Genomic DNA, 14,741 nt, shown 5'->3' on the forward strand with positions numbered 1-14,741 from the left:
ACTGAGACCATATGGAGTCTGTATTTAAATCATATAAGACTGCAGAGGGACTGGAGACTTGGAAATACTGTAAGAGCAGAGGAGTGAAAGTGATTCTGGATTTTCTTCCCCTGTGGGTGGGGAAATCCCAGGCCCGGGTGCGAATCTAGCCAACCCACATAGAGGCGTCCACCTACCCACAAACACAAATACAGTATTTACTTGGCCCGATGGCTTGGATGACAAAGTAAATATTGATAAGGACATTGTTGAAGATTGCCAACCAGGGAAATTTATTCTGCGGAGGGGGGGGGGGAGGGGGAGAGACAGTTAGATATGGAATAACAGAATTGGAAGGGACCTTGGAGGTCTTCTAGTCCAACCCCCTGCTTAGGCAGGAAACCCTACAGTACTTCAGACAAATGTCTATCCAACCTGTTCTTAAAAACTTCCAGTGTTGGAGTAGATAATGAATATTTTTGTGTGCCTGTGTGTAATACGTATGTACACACGTGGCATATATACATAGAAATAAATAGTATTGTTAGTGTTGAATGTAACCTACTCTTACAGAAATACAGTGATACCTCGTCTTACAAACTTAATTGGTTCCGGGACGAGGTTCTTAAGGTGAAAAGTTTGTAAGACGAAACAATGTTTCCCATAAGAATCAATGGAAAAGCGATTAATGCGTGCAAGCCCAAAATTCATCCCTTTTGCCAGCCGAAGGGCCTGTTTTTGTGCTGCTGGGATTCCCGTGAGGCTCTCCTCCGTGGGAAACCCCACCTCCAGACTTCTGTGTTTTTGCGATGCTGCAGGGAAATCCCAGCATCGCAAAAACGAGCGCTTCACTGGCAATGGAAATCCGGAGGTGGGGTTTCCCAGCGAAGGGAGCATCAGTGAAATCGCAGCATTGCAAAAACACCGAAGTCCTTGAAACTCCACCTCCGGACCTCTGTGTTTTTGCGATGATGCGATTTCACTGAGGCTCGCCTCGCTGGGAAACCCCACCTCCGGACTTCCTTTGCCAGCGAAGCGCCCATTGTTGCACTGCTGGGATTCCCCTGCAGCATCACAAAAACATGGAAGTCCGGAGGTGGGGTTTCCCATGGAGGGGAGCCTCAGGGGAATCCCAGCAGCACAAAAATGGGTGCTTCGCTGGTAACGGAAGTCCGGAGGTGGGGCATCCCAGCAACGGTGGTGGGTTTGTAAGGTGAAAATAGTTTGTAAGAAGAGGCAAAAAAATCTTAAACCCCAGGTTTGTATCTCGAAAAGTTTGTATGACGAGGCGCTTGTAAGACGAGGTATCACTGTACTGTAAGAGCAGAGGCATGAAAATGATTCTGGACCCAGAGAAAGGCCTGAGAGTGCCAGCCAGTGGCAGTGGCTGGCACCAAAGACCCTGAAGAACAATGTGCTAGGACTTCTCCCTGAACATTGATCCTTTTCCCCAGAACTCACCTTTTAGATCTGGTGCTATATTGCTGACTTGATGGACAATTGATTTTAATTATTTCCTATATTTTCAGCACTTTATAATCTTGCACTTTATAAATTTATCAATTTTTGATAATTAATATGTTATTCTTTTTAAGACTTTAAGAGTAACTTAGTGTAATTTGGTATTTTAGTTTTAGGCTAATTTGATGTTTATATTCATTATTAATAAGATTTTATATAGTGTTTTTAGTTATTAATATTTTAGCTAGTTTATTGGAGGGGGGATTTAAATTAGATGGATTATTGGAGTGGTTGTGGTAATATGTATGAAATGAGTGACTGTTATGGGTGGGTTGGGTGGGATTTTGGTATGGATGAAACAAATGAGAATGGTATGAATGATTTAATTAGCCTATCTGACACTGGAGAGGCAGGAGGGGAGGGGGCACCAATGTCTGGGGTGGCGGAGAGTCGGAATATCCCGGTCTTGCTGGGGAGAGGCAGATATGGCGGGGGCCACAGAGCTAGCCATTCCAGGGCAACGAGGGATCGCTGCTTAATAATGATCCCTTGTTCCGGCTCTGTGAACCCAGCCCTGGGCACTGGTGATGAGTGTAATTCTAGCCCTGGGCTCAGGCTGCTGCTACTCAATGCCAGGTCAGTGGTAAATAAAGCTCTCCTCATCTGGGATCTGATCCTGGATGAGGAGGCCGACCTGGCATGTGTAACTGAAACCTGGCTGGGCCCGGAGGGAGGAGTTCTTTTCTCTGAAATCTGCCCAGCTGGGTTTCAGATATGGCATCAGCCTCGACCCCAGGGAAGGGGGGGGGGAGGAATGGCTATTATAGCCAGGGAAAGCCTTGGCCTATGTAGACTCATTGCTCCAGAGATTGCGGGTTGCGAGTCCCTTCTGGTGAAGTTGGACTTAGGGGTTCAGGTGGGCTTGTTTCTCATGTACCTGCCTCCCAGCTGCGTGTCACAACAAGCCCTGCCTGTGCTACTCCAGGAGGTAGCCGGGTTGGCAGTGGGGTTCCCCAGACTTATTGTCTTGGGGGACTTTAACCTGCCGTTACTCGGTGAAACCTCTGGACTGGCACAGGAGTTCATGGCCACCATGACAGCCATGGACCTGACCCAAGTAGAACACAGTCCTACTCACAAGGGGGTCATGCACCCAACATGGTATTCCTCTCTGAGCAATTGAGTAATGGTCTGAGACTAAGGGGCTTAGAGGTGTTGCCTTTGTCATGTTCGGACCATTTTCTACTGCGGCTTGGCTTCCTGGCTCCAATCCTTCCCTGCAGGGAGGCGGAATCGATTAGGTTGTTCCGCCCCAGACGCCTGATGGATCCAGAGGGTTTCAGATACACTCGTCCACAGCTCGGCAGAGTCTCTGGCTGAGGCCTGGAATACGGCTGCTGCGGAGGCTCTCGACCGAATTGCGCCGTTGCGACCTCTCCGCGGCACTAGACCCCGTAGAGCTCCATGGTTTAACGAGGAGCTCCAGGAGTTGAAATGCCAGAAGAGACGTCTAGAGAAGCGACGGAGGAAGAGTAAGTCCAAATCCGATCGAACACTTGTAAGAGCTCATATTAAGCCTTCAAAGTGGCGCTCAAGGTGGCAAGATGCGTGTATCATGCCGCCCTGATTGCATCAGCGGAATCCTGCCCGGCCGCTCTGTTTAGGGTGACCCACTCCCTTCTTAACCAGAGGGGAGTTGGGGAGCCCTTGCAGAGTAGTGCTGAGGATTTTAACACATTTTTCGCTGATAAAATCGCTCGAATCCGAGCTGACCTCAACTCCAATTGTAAAACAGAGTCGACTGACAACGAGTCAGTCAAGTGACTGGGGCCCGTACTTGTCCATCTGTCTGGGAAGAGTTTGATCTGGTGACACCTGATGAAGTGGACAAGGCCATTGGAGCTGTGAGTTCTGCCACCTGTTTACTGGATCCGTGTCCCTCCTGGCTGGTTTCAGCCAGCAGGGAGGTGACACGGAGCTGGGTCCAGGAGATTGTCAATGCTTCTCTGAGGAGGGGGTCCTTTCTGGATCCCTACAAGGAGGCATTTGTGCGCCCCCACCTCAAGAAGCCTTCCCTGTAGGCTGCGCCCGTGCGCCCGTGCGTGCCCCAAAATACTCCCCTGTGCACCTATTTCCATGGGCGTGCGCTCCCCATGCCCCTGCCAGCCCACGGGGGGGACGGGGCGGGGAGGCGCCGGCAGTAGAAGGAAAGGGAGCCGCGGCCACCCCTGCCTCCCCACGGTGCCTCTAGCCCCCTCGCGCCCCTGGCCTCTCAGCGCTGCCCCCCACCTGCCCGATCCACCCCCTCTCCGCCTCCTGCCTTGGGGTGCGACTTCTCCCGCGGCGGTTGCTGCTGCTTCTTCTCCTTCTCATACGTGCTCCCAGCCAGGGGGCTGCGAGAGAGGGTTTTCTCCGGGCGCTTCAGGAATGCCCGCCCCGCCCCTCTCGCAGCCTCCTCACTGGGAGCACTTTCGTCCCGGACTTTCAGCAAGGGGGCTGCAGTAGAGGCAGGGCAGGTGTTCCCGAAGCGCTCGGAGAAAGTGCTTTCACAGCCCCCTCGTTGACAGAGAGAGAGAGAGAGAGAGAAAGGGGGGGAGAGAGATAGCAAGAGAGAGAACAAGAGAAAGAAAGCAAGAGACATAGAAAGAAAGAGTGAGAGAGAGAGAAAGTAAGAGAGAGAGAGAGAAAGAAAAGAAGAGTGTGTGTGTGTGTGTGAGAGAGAGAGCAACAGACAGAGCGACATAGAAAGAGGGAGAGAGAAAGTGAGAAAAAGAGAGAAAGAGCAAGAGGGGGAGAGAGAAAGAGAGAAATGACTCTTGATTTAAAGCATATGGTAAAAAGCACCCAAATAATAACAGAGAAAAAAAAAGCCAGCCGTTTGTGTGTGTGTGTGTGTGTGTGTGTGTGAACTTGAACCACTTCCAATAGCTCACCTGTTATTGGAAATGGTTCAAGAGTTCACACACACACACCACACACAAGGGGGGAGGAGACAGAGATGGAAAAAGAGAAGATAGTAATAATAGTAATAGATTTTGGTTTTGTTTTATTATTAATTTCTTTTAATAAAAAAGAAGGTAATTTTTTCTTATTTATTTATTTATTTATTTATTTATTTATTTATTTATTTATTTATACTTCTATGCCGCCCAGTCCCAAAGGGACTGCCGCTCAGACACTATTTATTTTTATATATATATATATATATATATATGTATGTATGTATGTATGTATGTATGTATGTATGTATGTATGTATATATATATATATTTATTTATTTATTTATTTGTATGCCGCCCCTCTCTGAAGACTCAGGGCGGCTAACAACAATAAAGAAAACAATGTAACAAATCTAATATTAAAAAGTAATCTAAAAAAACCCAATTTAAGAGACCAATCATACAAACAAGCATACCATATATAAATTCTATAAGCCTAGGGGGAAGGTAAAACATTTCAATTCTCCCATGCCTGACGACAGAGGTGGGTTTTAAGGAGCTTGCGAAAGGGTGGGGGCAACTCTGATATCTGGGGGGAGCTGGTTCCAGAGGGTCGGGGCCGCCATAGAGAAGGCTCTCCTCCTGGGTCCCGCCAAATGACATTGTTTAGTCGACGGGACCCGGAGAAGGCCAACTCTTTGGGACCTGACCGGTCGCTGGGATTCGTGCGGCAGAAGGCGGTCCCGGAGATATTCTGGTCCGATGCCATGAAGGGCTTTATAGGCCATGATTGCTCGCGGAGCTGCATTCTACACAATCTGAAGTTTCCGAACACTTTTCAAAGGTAGCCCTATGTAGAGAGCATTACAGTAGTCGAACCTCAAGGTGATGAGGGCATGAGTGACTGTGAGCAGTGAGTCCCGGTCCAGGTAGGGCCGCAAATGATGCACCAGGCGAACCTGGGCAAATGTCCCCATCGCCACAGCTGAAAGATGTTTCTCTAATGTGAGCTGTGGGTCAAGGAGGATGCCCAAGTTGCGGACCCTCTCTGAGGGGGCCAGTAATTCCCCCCCAGGGTTATGGACGGACAGATGGAATTGTCCTTGGGAGGCAGAACCCACAGCCACTCCGTCTTATCCAGGTTGAGCTTGAGTCTGTTGACACCCATCCAGACCCCAACAGCCTCCGCCCACACTGAAAAAAAAATAGAGGGAACATTGGTCTCCAACCTTCCCTTTTTGGGGAAGGTTGTTGAGAAGGTGGTGGCGCTCCAGCGGTCCTTGGAAGAAGCCGATTATCTAGGCCCTCAGCAGTCAGGATTCAGGCCCGGCTACAGTATGGAAACTGCTTTGGTCGCTCTGATGGATGATCTCAGGCAGGCCCAGGACAGGGGCTTATCCTCTGTCCTGGTGCTCCTTGACCTCTCAGCGGCTTTCGATACCATCGACCACGGTCTCCATCTGCGCCAGCTGGAGGGGTTGGGAGTGGGAGGCACTGTTCTTCAGTGGTTCTCCTCCTACCTCTCCGGTCAGTCGCAGACAGTGTTAGTTGGGAGTCAGAGGTTGACCTCTAGGTCTCTCCCTTGTGGGGTGCCTCAGGGATCGGTTCTCTCTCCCCTACTATTTAATATCTACATGAAACCGCTGGGTGAGATCATCCAAGGGCATGGGGTGAGGTATCATCAGTATGCAGATGATACCCAGCTTTACATCTCCACCCCTTGTCCAGTCAGTGAAGCAGTGGAAGTGATGTGCCGGTGTCTGGAGACTGTTGGGGTCTGGATGGGTGTCAACAGACTCAAACTCAACCCTGATAAGATGGAGTGGCTGTGGGTTTTGCCTCCCAAGGACAATCCCTTCTGTCCGTCCATTACCCTGGGGGGGGGGAATCACTGACCCCCTCGGAGAAGATCCGCAACTTGGGCGTTCTCCTCGATCCACAGCTAACATTAGGGAAACATCTTTCAGCTGTGGCGAGGGGGGCATTTGCCCAGGTCCGCCTTGTGCACCAGTTGCGGCCCTATTTGGACCGGTAGTCACTGCTCACAGTCACTCATGCCCTCATCACCTCGAGGCTTGACTACTGTAACGCTCTCTACATGGTGCTACCTTTGAAAAGTGTTCGGAAACTCCAGATCGTGCAGAATGCAGCTGCGAGAGCAATCATGGGCTTCCCTAAGTATGCCCATGTTACACCAACACTCCGCAGTCTGCATTGGTTGCCGATCGGTTTCCGGTCACAATTCAAAGTGTTGGTTATGAACTATAAAGCCCTTCATGGCATCGGACCACAATACCTCCGGGACCATCTTCTGCCGCACGAATCCCAGCGACCACAGTTAGGGACCACAGAGTTGGCCTTCTCCGGGTCCCGTCAACTAAACAATGCTGTTTGCTGGGACCCAGGTGAAGAGCCTTCTCTGTGGCGGCCCTGGCCTTCTGGAACCAACTCCCCCCAGATATCAGAGTTGCCCCCACCCTCCTTGCCTTTCGTAAGCTCCTTAAAAGCCAACTCTGTCATCATGCATGGGGTAATTGAGATATTCCCTTCCCTCTAGGCTTATAAAAAATTTATGCATAGTATGTCTGTATGTATGATTGGTTTCTTAAATTGGGGTTTCTTTTTAACTTAACTTAAATATTAGATTTGTTTATGTTACTGTTGTTAGCCGCCCCGAGTTTGCGGAGAGGGGCGGCATACAAATTTGATTAATAAAATAAAAATAAATAAAATAAATATATTTGCTGTGAGCTGTATTCTTGCTGTGTGCGTAATTTGTAAACTATTAGAGTTTACAACTATTATATTGTTGATTCTGTATATTTGTAAATAATAATATTGTTGTATATACATTGATACTAAGTCTGAGTCATTTTCTGGCTAACCCACATTTTCCTACAGCACAACAACTCTGCTTAATGTGTGTTGAAGGTTTCATACTGAGACATACAAACAAGTATAGAAAAATAGAAACATAGAAGACCGATGGTAGAAAAAGAACTCATGGTGCATCTAGTCTGCCCTTATATTATTTCTTGTATTTTATCTTAGGGTGGATCTATGTTTATCCCAGGCATATTTAAATTCAGTTCCTGTGGATTGACCAACCACGTCTGCTGGAAGTTTGTTCCAAGCATCTACTACTCTTTCAGTCAAATAATATTTTCTCACATTGCTTCTGATCTTTTCCCCAACTCAACTCAGATTGTTCCCCCTTGTTCTTGTGTTCACTTTCCTATTAAAAACACTTCTTTCCTGAACTTTATTTAACCCTTTAACCCATCTACTACTTGGAACAAACTTCCAGCAGACGTGGTTGGTAAATCCAAAGTACATTTTAGATCTTCAGTAATGGTAAATAGATAGGGAAATTTTTATCTTTTTGAGGTGAGGAGAGGAGACACTCTAACCCTAAATCAAACCCTTGACGTGAGTAATGTCAAATTGGCCACCTTTAAGCCAGTCACATGACCTTTAACCCATGATCGTCAAACCACTCCCAACTGGTCACATGGCCGGCAAGCCACACCCACAAAATAAGCCACGCCCAGAGCATAGTAGTAAAAAATGGTACAGCCCTTCTCTGGTCCATGCCAACTTCCTAGAAGATACCTTCCCTGGCTTCTTCTTCTTCATTCTTCTGTATCAACAGGTATCTGGGACTTTCGGGGCAGGAAGGAAGCAAGATGATCTGCCAGATAGCCAACAGCCCGGGCAAACTCACCAGTACTGGCCAAGCTGCGTGAACGGAAACGAATGGTCAAAGGAGAAGTTTGGGTGGTGTCATCCCAACACTGCCCCCACCACCCTACCCTTTATCGAGAGGAAACGGACATTACCTTCTACGGTACCCAGTAGTTCAGGATAGGCAAATATCTGAGCCAGTTGGACCCCGATCACAAAACAAAAAAGGGGTATCATGCCAATAGAACCCCTCAAAATCAGTGGGCAGGTCTCTAGGAGATACACAGGAATCAAGGTGGAGAAAATACCTGGGGAACAAAATCGAGGCTTGATTACTGCAATGGTCTCTACTTGGGGCTACCCTTGAAGAACATCCGGAGACTGTAAGTTGTCCCCCAACTAACCTCAGATTGTGGACCCTTGTTCTTGTGTTCACTTTCCTATTTTAAAACACTTCCCTCCTGAACCTTCTTTAACCCTTTAACACATTTAAATATGTTGAAAAAGACCTCATGGTCCATCTAGTCTGCCCTTATACTATTTCCGGTATTTTATCTTAGGATGAATCTGTGTTTATCCCAGGCATGTTTAAATTCAGTTTCTGTGGATTTACCAACCACGTCTGCTGCAAGTTTGTTCCAAGCATCTACTCCTCTTTCAGTCAAATAATATTTTCTCAGGTTGCTTCTGATCTTTCCCCCAACTAACTTCAGATTGTGCCCCCTTGTTCTTGTGTTCACTTTCCTATTAGAAAAGCTTTCCTCTTGAACCTTATTTAACCCTTTCACATATTTAAATGTTTCAATCAGGTCCCCCCCCCACCATTTCCCTTCTGTCCTCCGGACTATACAGATTGAGTCCATGAAGTCTTTCCTGATCAGTTTTATGTTTAAAATCTTCCACCATTTTTGTAGCCCATCTTTGGACCCGTTCAATTTTACTAATCTCTTTTTGTAGGTGAGGTCTCCAGAACTGAACACAGTCTTCCAAATGCGGTCTCACCAGCACTGTATACAGCGGAATCACAATCTCTCTCTTCCTGCTTGTTATACCTCTAGCTATGCAGCCAAGTATAGAATATTTGGAGACTGCAACTTGTCCAGCATGCAGCCACGCGAGCTATGATGGGATATACCTAGATACATCCATATTAGTCCAACACTCCATGAGCTGCACCGGCTTCCTATTGATCTACCGAATGCAATTCAAGGCATTGGTTATCACCTATAAAGCCGCATATGGCTAGGACCACATTATTTATGGGACCATCTTCTGTCTAACACATCCCAGCAACCCATTAGGTCACAAAGAGTCGGCTTCCTCCCAGTCCCATCAGCTGGCAGGACTGCAGGGGTAGAGCCTTCTCTGTTGTGGCCCAGGCCCTCTGGAACCAACTCCCCTTCTGAACCAGTAACGAAGGTAAGTCGATTTCACCACTGACATAATCCTATTCATTGGTAAGGGCCTCATTTAGGGTTGATATCCCTGGAGGTGTCTGTAATATGGCAAATGATTTAGCTTTACTAGATAAGTGGTGAAAGCAATGAAAACTGCAGTTTAATGTTTCCAAATGTAAAATAATGCACTTGAACAAAAGGAATCCTCATTCTGAGTATTGTATTGGCAGTTCTGTGTTAGCAAAAGCTTCAGAAGAGAAGGATTTAGGGGTGGCGAAGAGGGAGATTGTGATCCCGCTGTATAGAGCGCTGGTGAGACCACATTTGGAATACTGTGTTCAATTCTGGTGATATCTCTACAAAAAGATATTGATGAAATTGAATGGGGTCCAAAGATGGGCTACAAAAATGGTGAAAGGTCTTAAGCATAAAACTGATCAGGAAAGACTTCATGAATTCCATCTGTATAGTCTGGAAGAGAGAAGGGAAAGGGGGGACATGATCTAAACATTTAAATATGTGAAAGGATTAAATAAGGTCCAGGAGGGAAGCGTTTTTAGTAGGAAAGTGTACACAAGAACAAGGGGGCACAATCTGAGGTGAGTTGGGGGAAAGATCAGAAGCAGCGTGAGAAAATATTATTTGACTAAAAGAGTAGTAGATGCTTGGAACAAACTCCCAGCAGACGTGGTTGGTAAATCTACAGTCACTGAATGTAAACATGACTGGGATAAACATAGATCCATCCTAAAATAAAATCCAGGAAATAGTATAAGGGCAGACTAGATGGACCATGAGGTCTTTTTCTGCCGTCAATCTTCTATGTTTATATGTTTCGGCCCACCAAATATTAAACAGTGGGCGTTGTTTTTGCTGGGCCCCTTTTCTCTTCGCTTGGAGGTTGTTCCATGCGAAATGACCCCGACACCCCCACCCCAAACTCACCCATTGAGATGCCAATAAAGAAACGCGAAAACATGGCGAAGATAAATCCGTGTTGGAGGTTGGCAAAAACCATCAACATGGTACACACCAAGGAAATGTAATTATCGAACATCATGGTCCATTTCCTGAAGGCACAACAGAAAAAAAAAAGGTGGGATTGAGAGGCTCCTTCCATCTTGGGCAGCATTGGAGAAGAAGACAAGAATTGGTGGTTGGGTACAAAATTGGGAGGTCCTAATGAGGCGGAAGATTTCATTTTAGGGACCAATTGCTTCGGTTTAACTTGCCCAGCGATGGTAAGCAACTATCTAAGACAGTGGTTCTCAACCTTTCTAATGCCGCAACCCCTTGTGGTGACCCCCAACCATAAGTCAAACACCAATTCTCCCAATAGAGCTTGAAGTTGATTGGCAGGAAGGTCAGAGGGACACCCCCACTGTAAACGCCTGATTGGTCAGATTGTAAAAAAATATGTCCCAAGGCGCCAGAATGCAAGCTTTAGTTCCTAACACCATGAGAAATTTGTCTTTGCCCCTGGTCTTAGGCGACCCCTGAGAAATGGTCGTTCGACCGCCCCAAGGAGGTCCTGACACCCCTAGGTTGTTGTTGTTGTTGTTGTTGTTATTATTATTATTATTATTATTATTATTATTATTATTATTAATTAGATTTGTATGCCACCCCTCTCCGAAGACTTGGGGCGGCTCACAACAACAATAAAACAGTATACAATAAACAAATCTAATATTTAAAAAATATCTTAAAACCCATTATTTTAAAAAAGAAACATACAGCACAAGCATACCATATATAAACTATATAGGCCTGGGGGAGATGTCTCAGTTCCCCCGTGCCTGACGGCAGAGGTGGGTTTTAAGGAGTTTGCGAAAGGCAAGGAGGGTGGGGGCAATCCTAATCTCTGGGGGGAGCTGGTTGAGAAACCACTGATCTAAGATGCTTTGACCACGGTTTATTCATTCAAGCCAACACTCTCTGAGTTCACACAACACTCCCCAACGATATAAACCAAGAAGTGATATTTTCATTGATCAGTTTTATGACTAAAGTATCTGGAATCTTAAACTATCTTCTCCTCCTCCTCCTTCTTCCCCTCCTATTATTTTTCTTCTCCTCCTCCTCCCTTTCCTCTTCTTCTTCTTCCTCTTCCTCCTCCTCTTCTTCTTCATCTTCCTCTTCTTCCCTTCCTATTACTTTTCTCTTTTCTCTTCTCCTCCTCTTCCTCCTCCTCTTCCTCCTCTTCCTCTTCCTCCTCCCCCTCTACTTCTTCTTCCTCTTCTTCCCCTCCTATTACTTTTCTTTTTTCTCTTCTCCTCCTCTTCCTCCTCCCCTCTTCTTCTTCTTCTTCCTCTTCTTCCCCTCCTATTACTTTTCTTTTTTCTCTTCTCCTTCTCTTCCTTCTCCTCCTCGTCCTCCTCCTCCTCTTCCTCCTCCCCCTCTACTTCTTCTTCCTCTTCTTCCCCTCCTATTACTTTTCTTTTTTCTCTTCTCCTCCTCTTCCTCCTCCCCTCTTCTTCTTCTTCCTCTTCTTCCCCTCCTATTACTTTTCTTTTTTCTCTTCTCCTTCTCTTCCTTCTCCTCCTCGTCCTCCTCCTCCTCTTCCTCCTCCCCCTCTACTTCTTCTTCCTCTTCTTCCCCTCCAATTACTTTTCTTTTTCTCTTCTCCTCCTCTTCCTCCTCTTCCTCTTCTTCCTCCCCCTCTACGTCTTCTTCCTCTTCTTCCCCTCCTATTACTTTTCTTTTTTCTCTTCTCCTTCTCTTCTTTCTCCTCCTCTTCCTCTTCCTCCTCCCCCTCTACTTCTTCTTCCTCTTTTTCCCCTCCTATTACTTTTCTTTTTTCTCTTCTTCTCCCCTTCCTCCTCCTCCTCTTCCTCTTCTTCCTCCCCCTCTACTTCTTCTTCCTCTTCTTCCCCTCCTATTACTTTTCTTTTTTCTCTTCTCCTCCTCTTCCTTCTCCTCCTCTTCCTCTTCCTCCTCCCCCTCTACTTCTTCTTCCTCTTCTTCCCCTCCTATTGCTTTTCTTTTTTCTCTTCTCCTCCTCTTCCTCCTCCTCCTCTTCCTCTTCCTCCTCCCCCTCTACTTATTCTTCCTCTTCTTCCCCTCCTATTACTTTTCTTTTTTCTCTTCTCCTCCTCTTCCTTCTCCTCCTCTTCCTCTTCCTCCTCCCCCTCTACTTCTTCTTCCTCTTCTTCCCCTCCTATTACTTTTCTTTTTTCTCTTCTCCTCCTCTTCCTCCTCCTCCTCTTCCTCTTCCTCCTCCCCCTCTACTTCTTCTTCCTCTTCTTCCCCTCCTATTAATTTTCTTTTTTCTCTTCTCCTTCTCTTCCTCCTCCTCCTCTTCCTCTTCCTCCTCCCCCTCTACTTCTTCTTCCTCTTCTTCCCCTCCTATTACTTTTCTTTTTTCTCTTCTCCTCCTCTTCCTCCTCCTCCTCTTCCTCTTCTTCCTCCCCCTCTACTTCTTCTTCCTCTTCTTCCCCTCCTATTACTTTTCTTTTTTCTCTTCTTCTCCTCTTCCTCCTCCTCCTCTTCCTCTTCTTCCTCCCCCTCTACTTCTTCTTCCTCTTCTTCCCCTCCTATTACTTTTCTTTTTTCTCTTCTCCTTCTCTTCCTTCTCCTCCTCTTCCTCTTCCTCCCCCCCCTCTACTTCTTCTTCCTCTTCTTCCCCTCCTATTACTTTTCTTTTTTCTCTTCTTCTCCTCTTCCTCCTCCTCCTCTTCCTCTTCTTCCTCCCCCTCTACTTCTTCTTCCTCTTCCCCTCCTATTACTTTTCTTTTTTCTCTTCTCCTCCTCTTCCTTCTCCTCCTCTTCCTCTTCCTCCTCCCCCTCTACTTCTTCTTCCTCTTCTTCCCCTCCTATTACTTTTCTTTTTTCTCTTCTCCTCCTCTTCCTCCTCCTCCTCTTCCTCTTCCTCCTCCCCCTCTACTTCTTCTTCCTCTTCTTCCCCTCCTATTACTTTTCTTTTTTTCTCTTCTCCTTCTCTTCCTTCTCCTCCTCTTCCTCTTCCTCCTCCCCCTCTACTTCTTCTTCCTCTTCTTCCCCTCCTATTACTTTTCTTTTTTCTCTTCTCCTCCTCTTCCTCCTCCTCCTCTCCTCTTCTTCCTCCCCCTCTACTTCTTCTTCCTCTTCTTCCCCTCCTATTACTTTTCTTTTTCTCTTCTCCTTCTCTTCCTTCTCCTCCTCTTCCTCTTCCTCCCCCCCCCTCTACTTCTTCTTCCTCTTCTTCCCCTCCTATTACTTTTCTTCTCTTCCTCCTCCTCCTCCTCCTCCCTTTCCTCTTCTTCTTCCACTTCCTCTTCTTCCCTTACTATTACTTTTCTTTTTTCTCTTCTCTTCTCTTCCTCCTCCTCCTCCTCCTCTTCCTCCTCCCCCTCTTCTTCCTCTTCTTCCCCTCCTATTTACTTTTCTTTTTTCTCTTCTCCTCCTCTTCCTCCTCCTCCTCTTCCCCCCCTCTTCTTCTTCTTCCTCTTCCTCTTCTTCCCTTCCTATTACTTTTCTTTTTTCTCTTCTCCTCCTCCTCCTCTTCCTCTTCCTCCTCTTCTTCTTCCTCCTCCCCCTCTTCTTCTACTTCTTCTTCGTCTTCTTCTTCCCCTCATATTACTTTTCTTTTTTCTCTTCTCCTCTTCCTCCCTCCTCCTCTTCCTCTTCTCCCCCTCTTCTCTTCTTCCTCTTCCTCTTCTTCCCCTCCTATTACTTTTCTTTTTTTCTCTTCTTCTCTTCTTCTCCTCCTCTTCCTCTTCCTCCCCCCCCCTCTACTTCTTCTTCTCTTCTTCCCCTCCTATTACTTTTCTTTTTTCTCTTCTCTCTTCCTCCTCCTCCTCTTCCTCTTCTTCCTCCCCCTCTACTTCCTCTTCCTCTTCCCCTCCTATTACTTTCTTTTTCTCTTCTCCTCCTCTCCTTCTCCTCCTCTTCCTCTTCCTCCTCCCCCTCTACTTCTTCTTCCTCTTCTTCCCCTCCTATTACTTTTCTTTTTTTCTCTTCTCCTTCTCTTCCTTCTCCTCCTCTTCCTCTTCCTCCTCCCCTCTACTTCTTCTTCCTCTTCTTCCCCTCCTATTACTTTTCTTTTTTCTCTTCTCCTCCTCTTCCTCCTCCTCCTCTTCTCTTCTTCCTCCCCCTCTACTTCTTCTTCCTCTTCTTCCCCTCCTATTACTTTTCTTTTTCTCTTCTTCTCCTCTCCTCCTCCTCCTCTTCCTCTTCTTCCTCCCCCTCTACTTCTTCCTCTTCTTCCCCTCCTATTACTTTTCTTTTTTCTCTTCTCCTTCTCTTCCTTCTCCTCCTCTTCCTCTTCCTCCCCCCTCTACTTCTTCTTCCTCTTCTTCCC

At 46.6% G+C, this 14,741-nt stretch overlaps 1 protein-coding gene across 1 annotated transcript in view; it reads right to left on the reverse strand.

Moving 5' to 3' along the window:
• Window positions 1-14,741, reverse strand: part of LOC139170758 (solute carrier family 2, facilitated glucose transporter member 5-like) — a 43,525-nt gene that overhangs the window by 12,523 nt on the left and 16,261 nt on the right. The window contains exons 4-6 of the mRNA XM_070758256.1: window positions 10,406-10,530; window positions 8,219-8,371; window positions 7,992-8,117 (exon numbers count right to left, since the gene is read on the reverse strand). Coding sequence (XP_070614357.1) covers window positions 7,992-8,117; window positions 8,219-8,371; window positions 10,406-10,530 — 404 coding nt within the window. The remainder of the gene's footprint in view (window positions 1-7,991; window positions 8,118-8,218; window positions 8,372-10,405; window positions 10,531-14,741) is intronic.

This window comes from Erythrolamprus reginae, chromosome 8 (genome assembly GCF_031021105.1).
Source record: "Erythrolamprus reginae isolate rEryReg1 chromosome 8, rEryReg1.hap1, whole genome shotgun sequence".
Taxonomy (NCBI): Eukaryota; Metazoa; Chordata; class Lepidosauria; order Squamata; family Dipsadidae; genus Erythrolamprus; species Erythrolamprus reginae.